The following is a 27,645-nucleotide window of genomic DNA, read 5'->3' on the forward strand; positions in this document are numbered from 1 at the left end:
CATATTTATTTTTAATACAAAGGCACTGGATTATTGTGTAGAGGTGCTCGGTGGGCGCATAGTGTATAAATAAGTTTGTGATTGTATTTGCTTGTAGTTTGGTCTGGATTTAGGCGCATTTCCCGCACAGAGGCTTGTTGTCTTGCACTTGGAAGGTGGAGTCTGTCACTGGATTCCTGCATTTCTGTAAAAGGAAATAAGGTTTTGTTAATTTTCTATTCAAACAATTTAAATACGTTTTTAGGCGTCAATTGGGCCGGGGGTTGTCTAGATTTCATTAAATTATACCATCATCAGAAAGCATTCACGATGCTAACTCTACATCCAGAGTGAATATGGCATTGTTAGCCAACATTTTAAGGGTGGCAGGCTAATTAACATAATTGATGTAAAGTAACTTTGTAGCTGAAGCGGCCAACATCCTTTTAGGATTGACGATAATTATGGCCTTGCCATTTATTTATTTAATTACAAAAGTTTACAATATATTTTTCGCTTAACCTAGTGATACTGAAACTTGTTACAGTTTGTACGACCACTAGTCATTCCTCTATATTACAATGAATAGAAAAAATAACTTATTATTAGGTAGGTATACAAATCAATTCATAACGACATAAGGTACAGTCAGCTGATTCAACAGCCATACACTTCCGCACCCTGTAAAAACACCTACTAAACAAAAGGTCAATGTTTGAATGAATGAATAGGCAGTTAGTGAGTTTGACAAGGTTCAAAAGTGCACAGCTACTAAAGCAGCCGACTGTACGTCAGTAGCTGATTACTAATTTTATTGCATAAGTAAGATAGAACCTAGGAACAGATTTATAAATCTTAGGTAATATTTATTTTACAACGGTCATACTAGCAATTATTATGTGCAACCTCCATAGTAAAGATGATCTTTCAAATCTCCGTCTATGGTATATTCTATTCTTTGTTGACTCTATTTGGAACCTCTGTGCATGTGCCCAAGGTCTAAACTCCCTTCCTAAGCTTGGTCCATTTTCCACCACGCTGGTCCACTGGTTTGGTGGGTTCACACATCTAGACATGCAGGTTTCCTCACGATGTTTTCCTTCACCGTAATATCAATGGTATTCACACTAGAATCTAACTCACGTTGCACTTGAAGCAGTCGCGATGCCACTTCCCGTCCAGCGCGATGATGGCCTTGTCCGTGATTGGCTGGGCGCAGCCGGAGCAGCGCGCCGCGAACTTGTCTGCGTAGCACGCCGAGCAGTAGGGGCGCCCGGCCTGGGGACGGGGTGGATTTTAGGGTTTGGACTACTAGTCGTACGAATTAACTGTGCAGTCCTGACTGACAAAAACCAGTCATATTATTAACTATAGCTTTGGCGTACCCGGCGTGACCCCTGGTTCTTGTTGACCAGGTGCACAAGTAGTAGGTCATTCTTATTTTTAAGGTGTATACAGTGGGGGCGCCCGGCCTGGGGAAGGGTGGACTTTGAGGGTTTGGACGGAGGTCTGTTGGCTTTGCTTGGTATGGGGAATGGTAGACTTAGTTTAAGGGCTATAGGCTATAGGCTGGGCTCGATACATCTGCCTTCCATTCATAACTTGCCTTCAACATCTAACCTGAACTATAAAGCCATCATGCGTCTTGGAAACGTTGAGTTTGCTGCTCATCTAACGAGCTCTTTTCATTCCCAATTTTCTTAGGGTGAGGAAGTTCTGAGACTATAGATAGATAGAGGTATGGTGTTAATAATGGACGAATTTGCGCAGGAGTTGCTGAGTTGAGTTGTACGTAACACAAGAGCAACGAATGTTCCATCGCTCTCTTAACCCAATGGAACAATTGTGACATCAGCATTACGAGCTCTATTACCTGTTCCATAAAGCCACCTCCGCCCAGTTCCTTCTTGCAGCCTCCACACACGAAGTGGTTCGCGTGCCACGACACGCCCAGCGCCTGGATCACCCTCTGGAATAGACAAAACAAAACCTGTTATAGTATTGTCTGGAAGTGCCTGTGTCACAATGTCTGGAGGCAATCTGTGGCTATACCAAGAAAGCTGGCTTATCAGCGCTGGTTCGGAAATAGTACGAAACTGACAGATCGGCGCCGCCGCCGGTAACCAGCTTTATGCCTGGTTTCACCCTAGTCTGGAAGATCATTGACATTGTTATGATTATACCGGGTGATTAGAAAATCGATGTATTCCTTTAAATGGGTTATAGACGAAGGCATTTCCAGTCGATTTAACCCCATAATGCATTATCCGAAGGTCAACCATTTCTGAGTTATTTAAGTTTCAAGTTTTTTTAGGTTTTTGCCAAAATGTATGTTTTAAAACATTTTTTTTAGAATAATAACCATTTTTTTAATACTTTTTTGATTGTTTTGGATTAGTGACACCTTAGCCAACAAATTATAGTCATTAAATGCGCAAAATTTAACTTAATTTAGACACAGTGCTTCAAAATAGATGAAACATTAAGAAAATGTTACGAAAGGTAAAAACAAAAATGCTGAATTAAAAAAGAATTTTATCTGAAAAAAATTCAGGCACTACAGCTTAAAAACATAGTCAATTCATAAGCTTTAAAATGACATATGCCAATCTAAAATCGATTAAGGTATGACCAAGATATAGCCAAAACAACCACATATGCGGACAAATCTCAGTAGGCAAACGAACAAGATTTGTTCAAATTTTAAGGTAAAAGCTCTTATAACTGGACTTTGTAGAGCTCTGAACCTACTGAAAAGTACTTTAGGCTAACCGTGTTATCGGACAAGCATTATTTCGGTGAATCAACCTTATCGTCGATCTGTGCTTTTGAGGAACCGTCATCATCATCATTCTCATCGACCCATCACGTCCCCACTGCTAGGGCACGGGTCTCCTTCCAATGAAGGAAGCGTTTAGGCCTATTCCACCACGCTGGCCTAGTGCGGGTTTTGTGGACCCCAACACAAGCAAGCTTGTGCTGAGATTTGTCCGCCTATGTGGTTGTTTTGGCTATATCTTGGTCATACCTTAATCGATTTTAGATTGGCATATGTCATTTTAAAGCTTATAAATTGACTATGTTTTTAAGCTGTAGTGCCTGAAATTTTTGAAGATAAAATTCTTTTTTAATTCAGCATTTTTGTTTTTACCTTTCGTAACATTTTCTTAATGTTTCACCTATTTTGAAGCACTGTGTCTAAATTAAGTTAAATTTTGCGCATTTAATGATTATAATTAGTAGGTTAAGGTGTTACTAATCCAAAACAATCAAAAAAGTTAAAAAAAATGGTTATTATTTTAAAAAAATTGTTTTAAAACATAAATTTTGGCAAAAACCTAAAAAAACTTAAAACTTAAATAACTCAGAAATTGTTGACTTTCGGATAATGCATTATGGGGTTCAATCGACTGTAAATGCCTTAGTCTATAACCCATTTAAAGGAATACATCGACTTACCAATCACCCTGTATAACAGGGTGTTAATGATCTAACAGAGTATGGTGAAACCAGGGCTTAGCCAGCTTTCTTTCTTCATAGGGCTTGCTTGTTAGTTTCGCTCCACTTAGGGGTTGAGGTGTCGAATCTTCTACCAATAAAATAATCGCATTTGCAAGTCAGAATGATCCCTTGATTCACACTCTTTCGGCATACTATGCCACTTGCACTGTTGCAACAACCTGTTTACTTGTATAGTGGTGTACATTACGAGAAATTAGCAGAAATGTGCGAGAATTCATAGCTATTCCTCGTATAAGGAAGCTGTGTCATTATGTATGTATGAATGTAGTTGCGTGCCCATTGCTCTTGCTTGTAGCCTGTCAGTTGAATACGGTTGCCCTCAAAACAGACGAAATAACTAAATATTTTCTAAGAATAATCTAATACGGGACATGGTGAATTATTTTTATATCGTCCTACTTTTATTTACAGATTAAGAGATTAAGTACCTACTTTACCGTTATTACTTTGTAGGTAATTGATCGCTAAACGCTATCTAAGTAGTACATATATAAGTACTAAGGTACGCCTAATGCTGTCGCACCTATTTGTAGGTTCTTAAAAGTCGTGGTTTTATTAAAATGGTTACATACCACTATACCGGCAGATGGGTATAATCGTCTGCCGGCATAATGGAAACCTTTGAGGTTCCCTCTCCGTTGAGGCTTTCTAGAACGAGAGTAATCTTAACCATGTAGTTAATGCTCTCATTCGCACCATTTAAATCGATATTCGCAATCAAAGCCTTACTTGTTGTATGCTCATTATTACGCAATGTCTCTCCTTGACGTACTTATCGTAATCCGATGCTCATCCCTGGACTCAGTAGTGGACCGTGAGTCCATGTTCATAAGAGCTACCCTTGCTTGACGGAATACAAAGTTTCAAACAGTCGTCATGCAATCAGTATGCATAATGCAACGACATACAGTCGTGGTTAGTGCAGCAGGGGTCTGTAACTTAGTAATTCGTCAAGCGAGAATGGCTCTACTGAACTTTGACTCAGGAGGGTCAATCTACCTTACTAATTATTAAGTTTTAGAGCGCTGATACACCAACCATTACACTATCTCGTTGCATTATTAAACAAACCGATTGCATTACAGCCCTCAATCGTTCGTTTTCTGTGAATATAGAGGAGCCCTTCTGAACTATGACTCTGTGAGTTGTTTTTTTGCACAGTCGTTGTGCGGTGGCGGTGATGTCATTTGTGGTGCCCACGCCGCCTGATATCGTAAACGTTGTTGGTAGAATAGCGAAGCCACTGCTGCGTGGAGTATTCACAACATTTCAACAGTCGCTTCTTTGCGATGTTGTTCTTGTTCTCCTCCATTATAATATTCATCAGCATCAGCTAATGCTTGAAAACACTGTTAGACATAGGTCTCCTATCCTCATCCTACTACCTGTCTAAGTTACCACACACTATCCTAGCTGGCTGTAGGTTCATGTCACTTTTCATTTTCCTAAATCTATTTTAAACTAGGAAACTTCTTGTAACAGCTTCTATTAATCTTCTTCTAAATAATGTTATTCCCGCGAAAGCAGTGGCCCAGCTATGATACTCATGGCACAGACTGCCAAAACAATTGTGGGGGATTCGTCACCGCGGCCGCGGGTTACTCTACATTGACTAAATATTAAGTTTTTGGGAGCTGTCAAGCCATCCTCACCTATAACGCAACGAGATAGAGTCGCGGTTAGTGTTGTTAGCGTTTTCGTGAAGCTAGATGGATTGGGCTACTCACGAAATAGAGGAAATATTGTATGATGAGGTTCATTTAGCCGGTGGCTGTGGATATTATTGTGATAAATTGAGATTTGATTGATATTGCTGTCACTGGCTGGTGTAGCAGTTGGTAAAAAATCCCGGAATGATTCTATGTCTGGTTATTTATTTATTACTTAATTTAACCTCCGTAACAGTTTCTAAATGACAAGGTAAAAACGAGTATACAGTCTGGGGCAAAGAAACCTAACCCTTCCCAGAGTGATAATACTACGTCTACGTGAGAGACAACAACAACAGTTGACCATCAAACTCGCTCTGTATTAGAGTGTACACATTATTTATGGTCATGTAGTCCTCCTTTATTTAGGTACTATGGATACGCATTTTAATGATCCTTAAAGTCTACTTTCCATTATCTATGCTTACCAGGCCCTTTTATCATGATTGGCGATACCATCATATATTCATATATGATATGTTAATTCTGTTTTTAATCTTATATGGGCGGATGCCAAAAATAATGTGGGACCTACTCATTCGAATCGAGCTACAAAAAATATACTTAGGTACCCAGTTACTTATCACATTTTTTTCATGTCTACTTCCCACCTTTTTGAAATAGTCATTAGGCACGTGATAAGAATCTAAAGCTGGTTTGATTGTTTTAGGCGTTATTAATATCCATGTGGGTGTTTATTTAAGTTTGCTTTTATTTTATTTAACTAACAATGTTTGTCCTTCTGTTTTTCATAAATTAATATTAGAGTCCCCATAATTCCAATGCAATTACATATTACTTTTTACGGGTTTAGCATGTTATTTTAAAATAAATGCGTATGGCAGTTATAATTATAATGCATTGCTACTTACTGAAGTTACTGAACTAAACCTAACAGCTCGAATTACCAATTCAAACTAAAAAAGTAAATCTCATATCCATATTACTGAATTGTCAATTTTAAAGATTCCTAAAGTAACTTACTTTAGGAATCTTTAAAAGGTCTACACCAAGACGAGAGAATATGGATGGGAAGCGTGATACTCTCATAATCACAATAGCATGTACAACAACAATATAAATACATAAACAATAGTGTTAATGTTCACATGACGCACTCTACATAAGGCGCTGAACAATATTGAAAACAAACACTGAACATAAACGGTATTCTGCCATTTGCATGCAAATGATAATTATTATGTGCAACCACCGTTCTGTACAGATTAGCAATTACCAGGTACTAATATAACTTACATACTTTTATGTTTGTACATAAAGGTGCATGTTTGTTTTATAAATTAAAAAGAATGCCAGCATTCCTAAAAATAAATTTGGGTGAGACATTGCAAGATCATGCATAAAATCATAAAACAGTTTAAACTCATAAGTTACTTAATTTTATGTATTTTTACTGATCTAAATTTAAAGTTGTACATACCTAGGTACCATATAGGCCAGACGTAACATAATATTTTTATCATTAACTTTTAAATTAATTAAAATTGCATGATACACATAAGCCTGACCTCAGCTTTAATTAGCTCAATGCTTCTGTGTAATCTGGTTAAAGTGTCGCTCGCTTTATTTCCATTAAGTAAGTACTGTTGGAGCGAATGAAAAGTGCTTTATACTTAAATAAAAATAAAACAATTCACTAATGAAGTAACAATTAAGTAGAGTAGGCTTTAAAATGACCACACTTAGCAAAATATAAACAAATATAGTTACATACTCTCCAACATGTATTGTGGTCAACACTACTCAACACATTAGCTTAATTGCATAGTATACGTACATACCTACAGTGGGCACCTACCCCACTTAGTATAAATAAAAGTTCTGAAAACAAAAGACGGCTATGTCTATGTACCTTCTATATGCACCAATGCTTTTCTTAGGTATTATAGTCTACTGTTGGGGTCTCCTCCAAGACTTAAGGCGGAGTCCCACCTTTAACCCCGATCACCTTTTTTTCCTCGATTCGTTGCGAATCAGTACGGACGTGTCGTGTGCATAACAAATTATTAAATTCTTAAACTATTACCGACAGAGGAACTTAAACCTAAGTGCGCATAAATAAAATATATATTCAAACCGCAATCGTCTATACCGGCCACCATACTTCGTTGAGGATCGGACCCGTTCGACACTTCGGGTCACCGCGAGAGTCGACAATCCATCCATCCTCCTCGGCTGTCCGGCTCTAGCAACGCGACGCGCTGTCATAGAATAAAGGTCTACAGATTGGACACTCTTCCTGAGATGCTGCGGTCTCCAGGTAAACACCATGGTTCCAACCCGGAACTTGCGCGGACATCATGCAACCCAACGGAGGATTCCGGAAGCATCACACTACGTAAAAGAAAACGTGAAGAAGATTTCTCCGAATGTTTCAAGCAGTTTAGCGCGGAAATCTCGGCTACGCTTAGCACTTGGAAATTGGCATTCGAAAAAGAACTGTCACAAATAAATACTAACCTAAATAATATAATAAAAAGTGACCTGAAAAAGTTATCCGAAAACTCACTGGAAATGAAGGCAGAGATCTCTAATATTCGTAAGGAATACGCAGAAGTTAAGAGCTCCATAACCTCAATGAAATCTGATTTTAATTCGTTAAAAGGTGATGTTTCTGCGCTGCAGCACGCTACTCAATTTATAAGCGACCAGCACGATGATCTCAAGATTAAATTCGACAACCTCTCGGAAAGTACTAAAAAGATAGAAGGCATGGAAGCTGAGCTAGTAGAAGTGCGTAAGCAAAACCGCCAATTGAAGCAAGAGATGATTGAGAACGACCAAAGAGAGCGACAGTTAAATTTAGAAATAGTGGGATTGCCTGAGCTTAAAGAAGAAAACTTGAACGAAACTCTCATTAAAATCGCGAAGGAAGTAGGAATAACCTTACTGGACAGCGATATAGTTCATGTAAACAGAATTACTCCGAGAGCTAAGGTCCCTGGCCGCTCGAGAGTAATAATTGCCAAAATGAGGAACCGGTTACTAAAGGATAACATTATCTCTTCCGCGCGGAAATCTAGGCTTACTACACAATCTATGGGCCTAGGCGGAGAACCGAAGCCTGTATTCGTTAATGAACATTTATCAATGTATAACAAACAAATATTAAGGATGGCTAAAGACGCTGCTAGGATGAAAAATCATCAGTTCACGTGGACAAAAAATGGGAGGATATACGTGAGGAAGAACGATACATCTCCAGCCATAAGAATCATCACGGAAGACGACCTGAAAAAAATTATGTAAGGAACCTCGTTTTTCAATTAACCTGTACTTATTCTGTAATAGTGTCTTCATATAAATATTTACAGTATCATAAAAATACTCTGTCTCTGGTTGTTATTGTATGTCGCTTCTACATTAACGGTTCTAACTACTCTTTGATAAACATTCTTGTAATATATATTCGTAAAACTAATGTGCGAGCCAGCCCCCAATGTAAACGATTCGAACATCAATCATATTTACCCAATAAACTATATTTATACATATTATGTGTCTGCAATATTGTTTATATATATGCACTGTATATCGTATACTCATATCACTCACTGGAAAGCCCAAAATTACATACTTACGTGAACGTTGTTGTGGTGTTGTTGATGACCTAGATAAAAAAAAAAAAAAAAAAAAGAGTTCAAATTACAGTTTTATATTAATTATTATCTTTACGCGGAACTTCTAATATCATTCGTGTCTCAGCTTAAATCCGCACACTCATTTAGCGCACGCTTATTACTCATGTGTCGATGCATCACTAACTTATTTGTCGTAACTTTTGGCAATTACCCACTTTCAATATATTTTGTTTGCTATTTAGATATTGTCGTTTGTTTTTTATTTATAGATAATGCGATAGATGGATCTCAACCATAATGTCTGTTCCAAATAATCTAAGTGTTTATTACCAAAACACATGTGGGTTGAGAACGAAATGTTTACAGATAAGTCAAAGTATACTCTCTAATAATTACGATATTATTATAATAACAGAAAGCTGGCTTCATGAGGGCATCTTTGACGGCGAATTATGCGACAATAGGTACGACGTGTTTCGGAGGGATCGCGACCTAGCGGCATGCGGCAAAACAACGGGGGGCGGGGTGATGATACTTGTGAAGCAGGCGCTGGGGGCGGTGCGGCTCGCGCTCGGCGCCCCCCGCACCACCGAGATGTTGTCGGTGACGCTGCCGGCCCGCGCGCTCTCCGCCGCCTCCGACCTTCACATCTGTGCAGTGTACATACCACCCGAAGCCCGGCAAATACCGTTAGATATAGATAGCTTTATTGGGGAAATCTGTGGCATTTGCGAAAACGAACCACACCTTAATCACATAATTGTCGGCGACTTTAATTTGCCGTGTATCCGATGGGAGGCTACCACTCATGTACACCTTAAACAGGGTTCTATTGAGGTACAAAATGCCGCTATTAGCCTCGATTCTAAGCTTAATTTCTTGGGAATGACACAGTATAATAATATAAAAAATATCTCAAACAACACCTTGGATCTAGCGTTCTCAACGTTACCATTGGCGATCACTCGATGCGAATACCCACTCGTTAAGGAGGACCGTCACCATCCTGCGTTCACGTTTGAAGTTTTAGACTTAAAAATAACCCCCCTTAGGGAAGCGTTGACATCTAAACGCAACTATTTCCGCGGTGATTATATTAGCATGAATAGCGAGTTTAACGAAATCGACTGGAAAATAATATTAAGCGATTCCAACACGGTGGATGAGTGTGTCGATGCATTATACAGCGTAATAAACGAAATCATTAGTAAACACGTCCCCCTCGCAAAAAGATCTACAAGGCATAATTATCCATCCTGGTACAGTGATGCGCTTATAAAAATAATTAAAGAAAAGTCGAAAGCTCATGCACGATGGAAAAAACATAATAATTTGCTCGACTACGATGAATTTTCGTTACTAAGAACGAGACAGCGTCGTGTTCAAAATGAGTGTTATAAAAAATACATAAGTCGAATACAACAAATTGTAAAAGATCAGCCTAAAGCTTTTTGGTCCTACATAAAATCAATGCGTGGAGGCTCGAATTACCCCAAAATGCTAACTTACAATAATGACAAATTTACAGACGGCAAGGACATTTGTGATGCATTTAACAGCTACTTCTCGAGTGTATTTGGGGTCCCCTTAGGCGATGATATCCCGTCTCCGGAGTTTGAGGTCCACAGTGACTCGATATCGAGGCTATCGTTCTCTGCGTCAACAGTGGAGACATATCTTGGTGCTATCAATATAAACAAGGGTGCTGGAAGTGATGGCCTCCCACCCGTATTCTGGGTAAAATGCGCAGCTTCCCTTGCACCACCGATTGCCATAATTTTTAATAGGTCTCTTGTCGAAGGCACATTTCCATCTAAATGGAAAGAAGCAAACATAGTACCTATACATAAAAAGGGCACCAAAACACGAGTCGAACATTACAGGGGAATATCAATATTAAACATAGTCGGAAAGATATTTGAAAAAATGGTATATAATGGGATTTATACGCTCATTTCTCGACAGATACCTGAACAGCAGCATGGATTCCTGAGGAGAAGATCGACTGTTACTAACCTAGTTTGCTTCACGAAGTTCTTGTTGTGTAACATGGAACGCGGTGGGCAGGTTGACGTGATCTACACGGACTTCGAAAAAGCTTTCGACCGGGTGGATCACGCCATCCTGTTGCAGAAACTTCAGCAGCTAGGAATCCATGGTGACCTTCTTCGATGGGTCAAATCATATTTGTCAAATCGCTCGCAGGCTGTGGTACTGGGTGGCTACAGGTCAGATGTGGTTTCCATTCCAACAGGCGTACCCCAAGGTTCACATTTGGGTCCTTTATTCTATAATGCTTATATATATGATATAAATAAGGCCTTGGCCACATCTAATCACCTTCTATACGCAGACGATAAAAAGGTATATTTTAAAGTGCGAAATCAACAGGAATGTGATGCTGTTCAGGCAGATTTAAACTCGTTATGCGATTATTATGTCAGGAACAGAATCACTGTCAATGTCAGTAAATGCGCGTGTGTTAGTTTTACGCGGAAGCCCAAACCCATTCACTACCACTATAACTTCAACGGATCTGCAATACAAAGAGTAAATAATATTAGAGATCTCGGGGTATTAATGGACTCTAAATGTTTATTTTCTGACCACATTGACTACATCACTACCAAAGCATACAGAGGTCTTGGTTTTGTCATTCGTTCCTGCAAGCCTTTTACGGACATAAGTGCAATAAAATCCGTTTATTATGCATATGTCCGTAGCGTTTTAGAATATGCAAGCCCTGTTTGGTCTCCTAATTACTTGATATATAAACACCGATTAGAAAATATACAAAAAACTTTTATAAACCACCTAAACTACCGACAGCGCTACTCTGTAAATACATATTTGGATGGATGCCGTAAAAATAATATCCCTACGTTAGAAGAACGCCGTATTCTGTTGGATATGGGGTTCCTATACGATCTGATGCTCGGTCGCGTGGACTGCGGCTCGCTGGTGGGCTCGGTGACGTACCGCGCGCCGCGCCGCCGCACGCGCCACACGCCGCTGCTGCACGTGCCGCCGCATGCCACCAACTACGCCAGTAACGAGCCTCTCACGCGTGCAGCCGCCACATACAACAAGCTTTTCAGTGAGATAGATATGTTTCACAACTCAAAAGACACATTTAAAAGACTTATTATACACAAATTACTTAATACAATAAAATAATATTATTTTATTTTGCGACCTCTCTAAATAAATAATTGCAGTGATTTTCTTCAGCGTTCTTGGATTTGTATTAGGTATATACGTTTATTATGATATGTACGCGTATGTATGGTATATGTGTGTATGTGCATGAAAATATGTATTTTAGATTTATTTCGATGTAGTGTAACCTCAGTAACTGTTATCATCAATGGTAGATTCCTATTAAGTTCTTTCTAGCATTTTGTTTGTAAGTAGTATTAATTTCTTTGGTTAGATAGTTATAGTTATTTCTATTATTTACCTAGTTGAAATGCACTAAGTTAATTTAGGGATACCTGTTATTGGCCTTACTATTAAGATTTAAGTTTTGTTAAAATTATATTGTTACGCTGTTGGTGTTCTCAATAAACAATAAACAATAAACAATTAAATGTGTCACCAACTCTTGACGTTGTTTTACAATTTGGTGACAAACGCGGTTAGGTTCAGATAAATGTATTTGTCTTTTCATGAACAGTGTTAATTGCTGCTGTTAAGGTGCACGAAGAAACCTCCTGGAGTAACATATCACCTTGTAGCAAACTCTGTTCAGTCAGTGACTGACGCTATTCTGACCCGATTGCTCTCATGTATGTCACTAATATTAAGTATTATAAGAAGAAAATGGACTTTACTTCTGTCCTATATGCTCACTTTTCCAACCAAAATGAAGTCCCTGTTAAATTCCATTTGAACTGAAGTAATAAACGGCTCGTTATAAAACGCCGATCGTGTTTTGATGGCAAAGCAATTATGGTCCAATTAGACCGTCTTGATGTTTCATTCAAACTCGACAAATCGTAACCGATTGTAGTGGGCGCATAGATGGGAGAAATGAATCATTGAATGAGTTTTGACCAAAACAGCTCGGAAATGGTGATGAGATGGTAGCCATATTTGTAATAGCTACTATTGGGTTTATTACATCGGTAGTTCAATAAAGCCGTGTGCACAATAATGTAGGTAGAGCGAAAATCGGATGGCTCGCTTGCGAGGTGGCGACTCACTTCTGACTACCCTTTCAGTCCTGAGCATAATATATATAACTATGTATAGGTAGGTTTATAGGGTTCTCTTGGCCTTATGTTTTTTTTTTTCTAATACATAATACATAGTAGTAGGCATGCGAGCACATACATGACACCTTATCTACGTCCATTTCCTTATTAGCTTCTATTAATAAAGCAAATGTAATTATGAAAGTCCACATCATCATGGAACTATGACTAAACCTACGATCAATAAAATACAATTACTATTCCATGCTTGTACGATAAATATAAATTTAGCTTTATTTGCTATTGTATGATACTTAGTACCTACCTAATAATAAGCTGTCGAGTATTAGCTACAGAGGTAAAGATAGTAAGATCTGAAAAATGGCAGACGGATGGAAGGAAAGTGGTTCAAAAGGGTTCCTTTTTTTGCCTTTAAAGATACGGAACTCTAAAAATACAAATCTGTTGTTGATTCATTAAAATCTATGTATGCTTGCAAAACAATAGGATAACCTAATGCCATATTCATCTAGCGGAAAGATGAATCATCTTCAGTCAAAATAAAATCAATTGTTTTTTTGCCGCTATCGTATCGGCTGAGTCCAAGGTCAATGTTAATATATTGAGTTTACTATTTACGGAGGCATATCAGAGAGGACACAATCTGTTAGGAACACGTCATACTACTCATAATTGTTGTATCAAAATTAGTGCATCAATCATCAAACAGAATAAAAGCTAAGGAGCATGGCCTATCATGTTTTCTATGGCTATCTTCCAAAACTATGTTGAATTGGATCCATATTAATTGCTATTGCTGCTATTGCCTTATTAAAGGTTAAGTACTTAACTAAATATCAATGTAACTATAACTAACATTGTGAGAAAAAGTTATCACGTGAGTACAAATTAACAGCGGTACAACGAAAAGCGGGTGGTCAGCGTGGAAATGACCTCTTATATCCCATCGGACAGTAGTTAGCACTTTTCTATTCTGAAATGAAACGAAAAGTTCCTGTACTTGGTACGTGGCTCTCTCGAGTGGAACTTTTCTACATATCCCCTTAATTTCAGCTAAGCCAGCCTAGCTCCCGACTAAACTGTAGCAGCAAGCCTGGGTGTTGCAACGATGTAAGTAAAACCAACAAACCTCAGTAATGGGGTCCCCGCAGCCGTGGCAGCGCGGGCTGTGGTGCTCGGCGAAGCACCCGACGCAGTGGACGCCGCCGTCGTGCTGGTGGAACTTGGCGCCGTCGATGGGGCGTCGGCACGTGTTGCACACGAAGTGCTCTGGGTGCCACTTCTTGTTGAGCGCCGTCACGATCTGCGGGAGAGATGATTGTTACTTACTAGCAGTTTCCGCGAGCTTTGCTTCACCTTAGAAAGTTTTGCCGTAGGAATTCCGGGATAAAAAATTAATCCAGGGTGGCAGCTAACTCCTAAATTAACCAAATTTCGTTAAAATCGGTTTAGCCGTTTTGATGTGACGAAGTAACAAACATACATACTCACTAACTCTCGCCTTTATAATATTAGTAGGATTAAATTCTTTATTGCACCCTGGGTCGGTTGGGTCTGTATGGGTAAAAAAACAGGGTTGCTAATGTTATTTGTTCTGCTTCGTGCTAGCATTTTTGAAATTTCAGGAAAATGATGAACTTTTCCTTTCTCCGTCACTGCCACTTCTTGTTGAGAGCCGTCGTTAGGCCAGAGTAGAGTCGCTGAAGTTATTTGTTCAGTTTAGTTAGGATTTTCGAAATCCCCTTAAAAGTTAAAAAAATGGGTCTCATCCTGCCGTTATCAGCGACCATTCATATTTCAATTGGGTACATTTAAATTGTTATTTATTAAAACCAAGTTGGTTTAGTCCCGTTTGTGGGGTGGATACAGTTTTAAGAGAAGTCAGGTGTTACGATTACCAAGCACTTTTAAATGTAATATTTGGCGATAAACACGTCTTATTCCGATATGACGAAAATTTATGTACTTACAAACCTACTGTAAATGATATGGGACCAAGTACGCCTCCTTGAGGGGTTCTTCAGTCAATTTATTCTATAGATATCTGTTACTTGTTGTATCGGACAATTAAATTATTTTTCCCTTCATAAAGATTAATTTATTGTGATGGGTGATGATATCTTGATGGTCATGTATAAAATGACTAATGAAAGAGTACGTGTCACGCTGTCAAATGCCGTATTAAATTTTGTATTGAATTTTCCCCATATGGTAGATACACAATAGACATTAATCTCACTCGTTATGTGACCAGTCCCCGACTCTAACTACTTAATCGACTTCTTCATCGTAATGATTGTAATCTATTGTCTGGTTGGAGATATATTGCGTAACCTATACGCAGACCTATCATAGATAATAAGAAAGAAAGAAAGAAGAAAGAAAGATACATTTATTTGACACACTGAGACAGAATAATAAGACAAAAAAATAAAAAGAAACAACAACAAAATAAAGAGAATACTCAATAGAGAACAAACAAAACAAATAAAGGTTGCTGTCCAGAGTGTCAAAACGGCACCAGCTCAGCATATGCTGTGGACAGTGAGGCCACAGCGCTGGTTTTCAGCTGGCCCTTGAGTTGACCTCAGTCACGAACGCGAAGTTGGTATTATATATATTTATTATGATGGGTTGTGTTATGTGATGAGATGATAATTAAAGTTGTCGTCCCATTTAAAATGACACAGACTGAGGATTCATAGCAAAGTCTTCTAGTTTATTAATTGGTCTGTGTATACTATATGACACGTAGTTAATACTTTGTTTAGTAGGTATTTAACTGAACTTATGATTTAACTAGCATGTGTGTAAGAGACACTGATTCATGTTGTTATCAAGTTTGTCACAGCTGCAATTTGCTTGGGTGTGCCTGAGGACTCATCAATGAATGATGGGTTATCATTGGCTATTGTAATTATTATCGCAATGACATAATGAGCTTAGGCAGCTTAAACAACTGGACGTAAAGCTCATCAAAATAAATTTTAAGGTAAGTAGTTAAATTATAAATCAAGTAAGTAGACCCTTTTATTGCCTTTTTCATTAAATGCGTCAATTTGTCTATTTATAGACATAATTATGCTGTGCTATTTACAAATATCAATAGATATAGGTAATATCTAATCCTAGTTAATATTTTTATATGTGTTTTCCTTTCTGTTATCCAAAAATCCTTCAGCTTAGCGGCTGAAACAATTATCTATATCAATAAAGATAATGTATTTTTTCCTTTAACAGTTATTGGTCAATGTTATATACTATCTGATATAAATTAATGACATCCTGATATCATATCGACAGGAAAAATATTTCAGTGTTTCATCATCATTAGTTGGAAAGAAATTGAAATACGCCCGCTTTTCTTGAGCTCTATACATTAGGTAGGTTACCTATTTTCTTTAAGTATTGAAAAAACCTTTTATGATAGTATTTTTAATTAGTTTATTAACTACAGGAAAATAGTTCTTAGTATGTTTTATAATCTATGAAACAAATGTCTTTAGTTGTAACCACTTATGAATTTGTGGGCGTATTCCAATTTCAGTCGGTGTTTACAGTGTTATGTAATTTTATGTGCTTACATTGAATTGCTGTCACCTACCGCCTAGGTGAGTAAAATTATTTCAGACCTTTATCTTTTGATAAATTACATTATTAACATTTATTTATTGTGATTCTAGAGTGTCCGTTTGTTTTTCCTTCTTTCTTCTTTCTGTAGGAAAAATGTTCGTTCAACAGGGAAACCTTTTAAAAGGCCAAGCAAAACCCGGGTGCTGAAGCGAATGCATTTTCCTAATCTTTTGTTTTTATCTGCGTGTTACTAGCGTTCTGCATATCCATCCGTTCTTATCGTCGAACGAGTCGTAAAAATAATCCACTAACTGCGCATTTTGTTTGAATATCATAATATAATAATAATATGTGGGGACATCTCACACACGGCCATCCGACCCCAAGCTAGGCGGAACCTGTGTTATGGGTGTCGGGCAGCTGATATATCTACAAATCTACACAGATACATGCTAAATATAAATGCGACCCGAGTACAAATATCTGTCTTTAAACAAATATATGACCCAGCCGGGAATCGAACCCGGGACCTTCGGCATAGCAGCCAGGGTCACTAACCACTACACCATTCAGCCGTCGAATATTGCGGTATCGCGGTGCTAACTATGAATGTGTAGTACCTACTTTTGGGCTAAGAGTAACTCGCGGGTTAAATCTTTTGAGGTTTTCTTCTAATACCCATAAATTTGCCGTCTTCGTCAAAGAGGTGTCCACTCAGCTAATGCGACGCCTTTGAGAATTATTCTGAACTAGTTGTTCCCGCGAGCTTCGCTTCGCCTAAAAAAGTTTTCCTATGTTCTTTCTCAGGGTCTAGACCATCATGTATACTAAATTTCATTCAAATCCGTTCAGTAGTTTTGGCGTGAAAGAGAAACAGACAGACAGACAGACATACAGTTACTTTCGCATTTATAATAATAATAATAATATATTAATAATAGGTAAATCATTTATTTCAGACCATATATCCATATGTGGTTAGTACTCGTAACAATAATACATAATATATTAGTTAGGATAATAATTTGTATACTCACTCTGCCGCTGCTGATCGGCTCGTTACAGCCGCTGCATGTCTCTGGTTTGTCGTTGCTCGCCTGTAACAAATTACAATATTAATTATAAAGTATAAGTTAAGTATTTAATTTTTTTAATACTTTTATTGCACAATCTACCTAAGTAACAAAAACCCTCCCTATTTGTTTGTAAGATTTTTCATTTTCAGTTATTTACACAATTTGTCTCATTTTCAAAAAAAACACACACACACACACAATTTGTCTCATTTTCAACAGAGTTGAATAGTGCCTGTCCAACATAATATTACGTAGAGACCTAAGTTACTATAAAAAGTATGACATCATATCATTCACGAGTATGTATAGGTATGTATTGTATACCTACATAAGTACTTATGTATGTCGGGGGTTTGGTAACAGGAAGAGGTGGGCACGGGATCGTCAATAATGAGCTTGAACCTTATCGTAACGACATTAAGTTAATTTTAGCTTGTTTGGATTAAGCTGGCGATGTCGAAGTTCAAGGCTGAGAGGGAGTTTATAAATAGTGCGATTGTTCAGAAGTAATCCGGTCTAGACATCTTGTAGGGTCTAGCGCAGATTTTATCCCATTTCCTGTCTTTAGAATATTTATATGAATTATCATAAGTGCCATAAGTACCATCATATAATATATAATAATATCATAAGTACCTAATATCATAGAATAACGAGTAACTGTACTTGTTATTCTATGCTAATATAAAGTCACAACAATCTAACAATCTTAGAAAATGAGTTTTTTGGAATGGTAGTTACTGGACATTTTATTATGTCTATCTACTTAATTATCTTTCCGATAACAATGTGGCAAAATTTATCTCTTAACCTAAGGCTTGATCTTGTGTGGTGTGGACCCCTTTATAATTAATTCAGCCCATAAAATACTTCTACCGTACTTGCGTATCTTTTGTGTACCTCTATCTTCAATATACGAAAATGCAACTCTCAATCCATACCAGTCGTCAAACGAGCCGACAGCATTCAAATTAATGAAAGCAGGCGTATGGGTTGTGGAACGTGCCTTCATTGTTCTGAGGACATCGATCGGCTATCAGATGTTGATTTTTGGGGCTGCGATGCTTGTAAGGCGTGTCCCTGTTAGTCCTTGATGATTGGATAACTGTGCCAAAGGACGGGGTTCGAGTCCTTTTCAGCCACGAGGTCGGATGTGTCTGTGATTCAGATTATTAAATAATTTAATTGAATTAATTGTTTATTTATTGACCCAAACCACACTCTATGACTCATTGGTGGTCATTGTGGTGACCCAGGAGATATCGATATTTCATTAAATTAATAACCCACCAGTTTCGATTTCCAAAAACATTCGTTCATCCAAATTGTCTGGCACATAACCATAACATAGTTACTTCAATCGTGTTGCACTTATTAATTAATTCTCCAAGGGTATTAACGATGCCAATGGCATTTTATGATTGGGTTATTTTTATACTTTCTACACTTTTTTCGTCGTAAGTAAGTAGTTAATTTTTGTTTTGTATTGTCAATATACCTATCTGCTGCTATCCACTTTATTTTTCCAAGAAAATAAATAAAATACGAAAATAAAAGCTAGTCCGTAGTAAATTGCCGCGACTTTAAAGTATCAGTGTCAAGGTGAATCGTAGAGGTTGTCGCACATACCCGCTGTATCGCGGATAGCTGCCAAGTTTGGGACAACAATAGGGACATCGCATCGTCATCATAATCAGCGCGGTCCCTACTCACGGTCAAGTCAATCCTGCTCCTGTGCTTTTTTGACTAGAACACAAAAACACAGTTTTTTCTATACTTATTTATCTTATCTTATGTCATGTCCATTCGACAGATATGTACCTGACGTTCCGGGCACAGGATCTCAGCAATTTATGTCCAAAATCCTAACACCCCTATCAAATCTTTGTAGTCCTACCTGAAAAAAAAATGACTTTAATTTGTTTTCAAATTTGATCCGTTTTGTAGCATGTTTTACAGGCGAAGTATCTGATAGCAAGCAATCCTACTGTAAATGAAATGCACTTAAAATTCACAATCGTTTTCCTTATGGGACTTTAATAATGGGACAATCTGAACTATTACAGAGAGACAGTAGTAGGTAAAGCAGGAACCTTGTCTAGATAAAAAAATGCACATAACGTAACATAATCTCTGTCCACTCATCGCAAGATAAACAAACACATAAGACAGTTAAACTCATGTTTGCTTATGCAATTCATGCAGTTATTACTTATATTTATTACCTACTACCGGTCTCTATCTGTGGCGAAGGACAATGATGTAGGTACTAAGCACCTACAATTCTAGGTTTCTACCTGCGTTGTTTACAGCTGAAATATTCCCATAACATTAATTAAGGATAAGAAAAAATTATACATTATCGCCTCATATATTATTATTATCTAATCCTTCCTTCATTTCTATTGTGGATTAAGGGGTTATTATTAAATTAATGGTGGCTAAATTTTAACCACCTCACTTAAGTTTAGGAATATGCAAAATCGCATAATTTTTCGAGTCGAGAAAGGTCATTTTTTTTTTACTTATGTCGTCCTTTGCCTTCCTTTTTACTCGTCTATTTGTAATTGGTTTCTTGTTCGATCCAAAACAAGTATTGATTTTTAGTTGCATTTTTTTTTAGGTTCCGATCTTGCCTATATTTGTATGATCGGCGTCAGAACCTAAATAGTACTACGTAAATGTATAAGTATTGTTAATTCAAAGAGTGTAAAATGACTGGAATGGCCCTGGATTCATAAAGTGTACTTAGGTAATATATCTATGTACTTTCAGGTTTTGTTCTCCTTATTTTGTTCTTTGTTATTCTACGTACAGGGAAAAAAAAAGCGCAAAATACATAAATAAGTTTTAACATACATACATGGATAATCATTTTAACTATAATGGAATGGAAGTCTTTTTTTTATTATTAGTGAAGGACCAATTATTTTTGCTGAGAAGCGAGTTCGCATTTACGCTTCCTATATTGGGAGATTCTGTATTCATTATTTTTTTCCGGTCATTTACCCATTAGTCAGTATTCGTACCGTGTGAACAAAATAGAGTAAAGATAGGGTATGACTAACATAATAGGATGATCTGCCAGAACCAGAATACAGTAGACCTTTTTCTTGAAAGGATTTTCGGTGGAAATGCTTTTCCTCCAATGATTTTAATTGATGATGAAAGATTGAATTGATCAAATGATTTTAATTTTTTTACTTTACTATACAACTCACTGCATTGTAAAAAAAAACCGCGCAAAATATAGACTGCAATTTTGTTTATATGATTTTCAGTTCATGTCAAAGTCAAAGTCAAAGTCAAAATTTTTTATTCATCGTACAAATATAAAATTTTCTGATGAACGTCAATTTTTACAAATTACTCTCCGTTCGGATAAGGGGGGGCTCTTTCTGTCTCCTGTTTTTATATTTGTATAGAACTGGATTATTTCCTTATTGTAATGGCGAAGTTAGGTCGTTTTTCGAATATCGATACACCTAAGTATAGGTATAAGCTATAGGTGTTTCACATTTTCAGTAAGTATATTATTCGGCGTGATGCTATTTCAGTCCCGTGAAGACTCGCCGTGGACTCCGCGTAGAAATAGCCATTATGACATCACCATTGCAATAACCAGCCGTCGTGGAATTCCTCCAGAGAGTTTTATTGTTTTGTCATTATCCCGACTTTGTTTTTCACTCAGATAGACCTACATAAATATAAATGTGTATACTGCCTATACTTATAGGTCTATTTGAGCAAGGTCCGTGCCTTCTCCAGGTTTACGGATAGTTTCCGAGTGTTGCCATGAGTTACTGCTCTCTTTTGATGAAATGATAAATCCGATAAAAGAAAATTTATTATTCAGTCCGTGTTTTCAAATCAGTTCGTGCTTTAAATGCATAAGTCTTGTTTTTAAATTTACTCCAATACACTAGCGAACTATTCTCCACCGTACGTGAGGTCAAATATTAATGCTTCAACAACTTCCTACAAAGATCTTTTACTTAAAAGCCCTTTAATTACATTCCAACCTCTTTACAACTTATTTAATCTGTGACGTTACGCGGTAAAATGAGATTTCTCGGTACAATGATAATAATAACAAATAAATGCAATATTCGCTCGAAGGTCGCCCAAATAGCATGTTGTTGCAAATAGCTCGAGTATAAACAAACGAAGCCGATAGTAGCATGCAGATGTGAAGTTGTATCGGTACAGATTGACCAACATATCTTGGTTATAAACAGAAGCGCTCTTTCTGTTAGGGTGAAGCTTCAGGGACTTTCTTGGCGGCGTCTTCGTCGTTCCACTTTTGGGCGAAGACTTTTCTTACTTATCAAGCATCTATCGTCAACTTTCCATTCACCATTCCGTAAAAAAATATCAAGTAACTATCAATAATCAAAAGCTTTCTCGACATAATTGAGGCAGCAGTGTAATTTTTTGTTGTGAACGTTGAGGTAAGATTGAACGTAGAATACAAACGTAAGTAATTTTGTACAAACCCCAGAGCCGATTTTGAATTTTGGGCACTTTTATTAAGTAAGTAATTTATAAGTAGAAACGAGACAAAAAAAACAGTAACTCCGTATGTATTCTGGTATTACTACAGTTCCCATAATAGACACCATCGAGTGTTGTTGGCAAATCTTTACTCAATAGAATCGATACTATGTAATGAGGAACACATGATACCACACTGCATCTAACATTGCCCTACATACTGCACGATCGATCTCATCCATACGAGCCACTACATTTAGAATAATATTATTTATGTAGATCTAGATGCGTTTGTTTCTTCCGTCATATTTATCGGATTATGAGGAGTGTAGCTGTTTGTGTGCGTGTTGCAATAATGTAGGGTAGTCTTATTATTCCGGCATCATATGAGAAATGCCTATGTCCAGCTGTGGATGATTACAAGGTGATGATGATGATGATGATGAACCTCTACTTGTATCAACATCATCAGATTAACACCTGCCAAGTTTCGTTCGTAGTATATTATGGTATGTTCCAAACATTTCACTTCCTCATCCTGCCATGAGTATCAATCAGCTGTCTAAGGTCTTCCTTCTAGTCGAACTGAGGGGGTCCCACGATAGATTTATACTTATACACTCGCGAATGATATTGATAACGAAGTTAACCTTATCTCATACCTTTTCGATATGCATTTTGTATCGTAAGATAATATATGCTTGCTAATAAAATAAATATAAACGTACATTCAAATCAGAGTGCACAAAATTCATAAAACAAGAGCAACGAACAATTCTCACTGAAGGAAACACAATAAAACAACACTAATATACTGAAAGCTGAATGTAAACACCGAAAATGCACACTGAAATAGCACAACGGGTCGGACAGAGTAATGTGGACCTTATGAGATCGAGAATAGATCACAATTTTATAGTTTTGGAATGTGCAGTTAATATTTTTAATTGTGCTGCTGAAAGATGTGATTAATTTCCCTTGACCTTCAACTTGATTAATAAGTTTTTGATTACCAGAAGTGACCCTCATATGTCTGTTTAATGCTTTTATAAAAAGCTGTTTTTAAAGTTTTTCCAATTGTTTTTCTCCTTTTTTTTCTGATTATAGGTACCTGATGATTTGATTACACTGATGATATTCATTGATAAAAGCAGTTATGGAATCTGATTAGGTAAGCTATGCAGGAAAGTAGGCACCTACCACTTGCTATATATGAAATGGTGAATCTTTGAGAAAGTATCCAGTTTAAAAAAGTTTTTTTACGGAAAAATGATTTTCTAAAATATTAACTACAACACACTCGCATGTGTTTGCCAGGTATTCGTATTTTTTATTGTGTTTATCACAAATATATCTCATTTCATTTACAGTGCACTAAATGAATTTATTTAATTGCGAAATACCATATAACTGATTTTCCAGTCGCTTCGCTACAGATTTTTTTCAAAGGCACTTGGCTTCTAGCTTATGAAAAGTTATTGCTCTGGCTGAGCATTATCCTTAATGCAATTTAGATCCTTTTAAATTAACAATAGTGAGGAGAGCCGAAAAAAAATCTTCAATTTTGTAAAACCATCAACATTTTCCAGCAAGATCCAGCCAAGGAGGCTGAAAATATATTCAATAGAGAAAAAAAATAAACTCACCATAATGTCACGTAAATGCCGCGATACTTTTTAAAATTCGAACGCGTCCACACACCCGGTGTCACAACAAATGACTGGCAGCTAAGAACCGGCGCGAAATAACCGCGTGTTATCGTCGCATGACGTCATTTTGAACTTGGAACGCCAAACAGAGAGATATGGAGGCAGGTCGCCCGCCGTCGCACCTGGGAACACCTTGCCTGCTCATATGCTATGTTTTCCTGGTAGATGGTGAATCAATCAGTTTACTACTTTTTTGTTTTAAGTGGCACAAAAGTCACACATGCGGCTTATCTTTACTGGTTCCGTCATGCTCACATTTCTCCATGAAAAAAGCATATTTGAAATTAATAAGTTTAGGCTTTTAATACCTCAGTCTTAGCTGTGGTTTAGTGGGACTGGGAGCGGACTAAATTGATTGACTTTATCGTATCGTCTTGCGGTCCGCCAATAAATAATAATATATCGACGGTGGAAAGGCAAAATGGTTTAAGCGCCATGACATAAAATGTTCACCAGAGCGATTTAGAGTTTGAAATTTTCGAAAAAAAATCATATCTCTGTAATTATTCTAGCTATGGCTTTGAAAATTAAAATACGTTAAATTGAAATAGTTTTCTATGTTATTCTGTATATAAAATGAATGTACATATTATATTTACTGAAATAAGGGACATAAGACATAGGCATCTGAAATCTCAGTCAGGTAAAATTGGCTTAAACGACATTAACATTTTAATTAAATACAAGTAAAAACAATTTAAACACCAAGGAGATTTAACCATCACACCAGGATAATGTTTTATAATAATTTATGTTACTTTAAACATTCCATAAGAATGAATTAACCGCCAGACTAAGGCAATTTATATCTAAGATGAATGACTTAAAGAATAAATTAACTTATAATTGGACCTCAGAACTCGAGAACGGTTGAACCGATTTTGGTCTAGAAACATTTGTGGAAGTCCAGGGAAGGTATAAAAGGTAAGAAGGGTAGGGTAGGGTAGGGTAGGGTAGGGTAGGGTAGGGTAGGGTAGGGTAGGGTAGGGTAGGATAGGGTAGGGTAGGGTAAGAAGCCGGTACCTGCGGGCCAGCTAGATTGAAAACAAAAAATTCATAATATCTCACCAAGTCAAGCAAAAAAGCGGCATGGCCGTACCTTTTCTCGAAGCATTATTTTATTATAAACTTTATTAACATATTGTTCACCGCGAAATCACTTTGAGATTGAGATCCAAGTGATCAGCAGGTTTACTTATTCATTAATTAACAATCATAATCCAACCGACATTTCTTCGTCCGTCTCTATGCCACCATTCTGTCACCGCCTTTGTCCACCTTCCGTCCTGCCTTCGAGCCAAGTTTCCTGCCGACTCCAATTTCAGTTCCGTGACCTGCATACCGACGTCGAAGACTTTTGTCTTTTGGTGATTTACCACGCTGGGAATACGGTCTGTAAGCGAAATTCTTAACATGGATCGCTCCATAGCTCTCTGTGCAACTCTGATTCGGTGCACAGTTTCCTTGTGTCAGATGTCACATTCATACAAGATACGCTAGATTTGATAAGCAAGCGACGATGCTTTAGGATTGTTAATGGCTAAGTTTTAGTGGTGGTAACCCCAAAGTACTATCACAATGTGAGTTGGGTCTCACCCGACAGCCGGACCGAGAACCAAATCGACCGACGATTAGTCGAAAATGGAGACACTTCTGGATGTTAGGAATAAGAGGGTTGCTGATGTCAATAGTGATCACCACTTAGTCGATGGAAAAATGTGCTTGAAGATAGCGGGAGTTTAGGAGCAGGCCACAAGATCTGCCAAAGGTGTCGTGTAAATAAGCTGCAGGACCCACAAGTTAGAAGAAAACTTAGTATCCAGATCGGCAACAACTGGCATCAAAGACGTGTTGTTAAAAATTTGCGAAGAAATAATAAGGCACAAGGAACACTCAAAGAATGAATGGATGTCTAAAGAAACATGGGATATGATCAACCATCAAGGAAGACTTAACGTCGAACTAGACGACCATTCTAAAGAAGCACTTGCGTACGAGTATTTTCTTTGTGAACTTAATATCAAACGAAATTTATAAAAGGACAAACGCTGCTAGGGGTAACCCTATATCCAGCGATGGTCTCATCGGCTGCCATAGGAAATACAAAGCATCTTGAAGAACATTGCAACAAAACCCAGGATATCTCCTTGTTACTATGAAAGATTGACTTTCAAGATGGTATGGCCACATTGCCGAAGTTTTTAATGATCCTAACCACCACCTGGGGAGTTGGATGCAGATGCAAATATACCAGGAGCATCTTGTATCTTGATGCATAATCGTAATCATTATGATTAATAAAATCGGCAGGTCTTACAGGCTAGTCAGAGGCCTTCGGGTGGCTTGAAAACGTCTGACAGTTGGGTAGCCCACTTACCCGAAAACTCTCTCAGCACAAGATTGCTTGTGTTGGGGCCCAATAACCCGCGCTAGGCCAACGTGGTAGACTAGGCCTAAAACATTCCTTCATTGGAAGGAGACCCGTGCCCCAGGAGTGGGGACGTAATGGTTCGTGATGAGATTTATGACTATCCTGCATCTTGACAGAAATTTAAATATCCAACCCCCGAATAAGACGAATTGATACGGACCATACGATCGCTGAAGAGTGGCAAAGTACCAGGGAACGATGGATTTCCTACGGTGGCATAAAAAGCAGGATATATGCAATATACCAGATATTGCACTCTTCAGCGATGGAGGATGATGAAGTGAAGTTAGAGAAAAGTTAATTTAATTCATGTCCAACTTTTTCCTATAAGGTTTGCTTTTCGTTGAAATACTTTATTCTGAAAATTATGGGATACAAACAGGTCGTGGTACTCGTGGTCACTGGTCTTCTATTTCGTATAATTACCTAACAATTATCAAAATCGGTTAAGTTGATCCAGAGATTTGCGCTTGGGAACACATTTTCGGTTAGATTTTTATATAGATAAGAAATCCTGTTTCTGACTAGATTTCGATATAAATTATTTATGAATAAGTTTATTTATGATATATAATTATTATTTTGTATAAAAAGTAATGTCATGTTAATACAATACAGTAAATATTTTACATTAAGAACCATATTGTCATAGAAAAAATATTTTAATAAAAAATAAATATTTGGTTGGATCCTTTTAGAGAAACGTTAAAATTCCCTACTTGCATAGAAACAGCAATTTAGGCGAAAGGATCCAAGTGCATATTTATAACTCAATAAATATTAATTATAGCAACACTATTATTTAGAACCTGTGTAAAGAGTAATATAATAGATATCATAATTTAATGTAGTTATCGGTGATATAATCAAAAAATATTTACAGTTTTATACTGGCGAACGAATCTGAGTTTGTACCCACGTAATTACGCTGCGCACGCGGCGCCAACTGTCGCATAGACGCACGTCCTCTCCCAATGAACGTCCTGGCGGGGTGCTGAAGCGACACCTTTCCAACCGGTCCTATTTATATTATTGGCGTTTTCACACAATATCCTTCTGGATATAACAGCTTAAACACCATAGACCGCTTCATTGCGATTCTTTTGAATTGTTTTATATCACTTATATCAATTATCTACAAATCGCAAAAAGCTGCTTAAGTGCCAATTGTACCACTAAACAGATTTAGGTAAAGTTGTATTAACCGCCAAACGCCGCGAGTAAGGCTGACTGGTAAAATGGTTTAAGTGCCAGTATGGCTTCAAATTACAAAATTGTAAAACGTATTAAGTGATTTTATGTTATTTTTGACCAGAAGGCATTTTGTTTTATA

At 37.4% G+C, this 27,645-nt stretch overlaps 2 protein-coding genes across 3 annotated transcripts in view; one reads left to right on the forward strand and one right to left on the reverse strand.

The window, feature by feature from the left end:
• Nucleotides 1–27,645, forward strand: part of LOC105389374 — a 53,077-nt gene that overhangs the window by 12,065 nt on the left and 13,367 nt on the right. Inside the window, exon 17 of one of the 2 annotated variants that reach the window (XM_048622419.1) lies at nt 23,780–23,785. The exons of the other annotated variant lie outside the window; for it this stretch is intronic. Within the exon in view, the coding sequence (XP_048478376.1) occupies nt 23,780–23,785 (6 nt within the window). The remainder of the gene's footprint in view (nt 1–23,779; nt 23,786–27,645) is intronic. 2 annotated transcript variants of the gene reach the window in all.
• LOC105389361 (transforming growth factor beta-1-induced transcript 1 protein) lies at nt 20–23,966 on the reverse strand. The gene is made up of 6 exons (XM_048622424.1): nt 23,819–23,966; nt 17,640–17,699; nt 14,159–14,332; nt 1,853–1,948; nt 1,123–1,257; nt 20–184 (listed from the first exon to the last, which is right to left on the reverse strand). Exons 1-6 carry the CDS (start codon nt 23,819–23,821, stop codon nt 110–112), a joined length of 543 nt encoding a protein of 180 aa, XP_048478381.1. The 5' UTR covers nt 23,822–23,966; the 3' UTR covers nt 20–109.

Source organism: Plutella xylostella, chromosome 8 (assembly GCF_932276165.1).
Source record: "Plutella xylostella chromosome 8, ilPluXylo3.1, whole genome shotgun sequence".
NCBI classification, from domain to species: Eukaryota; Metazoa; Arthropoda; class Insecta; order Lepidoptera; family Plutellidae; genus Plutella; species Plutella xylostella.

Bases quoted from the DNA above. Each gene is read 5' to 3' on its own strand.
- LOC105389361 (XM_048622424.1), bottom strand. The intron at 1,949-14,158 runs GTTTGTTGGTTT...TGTCTATTCCAG, and splicing joins GCGGGGACCCCATTACTGAG to AGGGTGATCCAGGCGCTGGG. The intron at 1,258-1,852 runs GTAATAGAGCTC...CCCCGTCCCCAG, and splicing joins GAGGTGGCTTTATGGAACAG to GCCGGGCGCCCCTACTGCTC.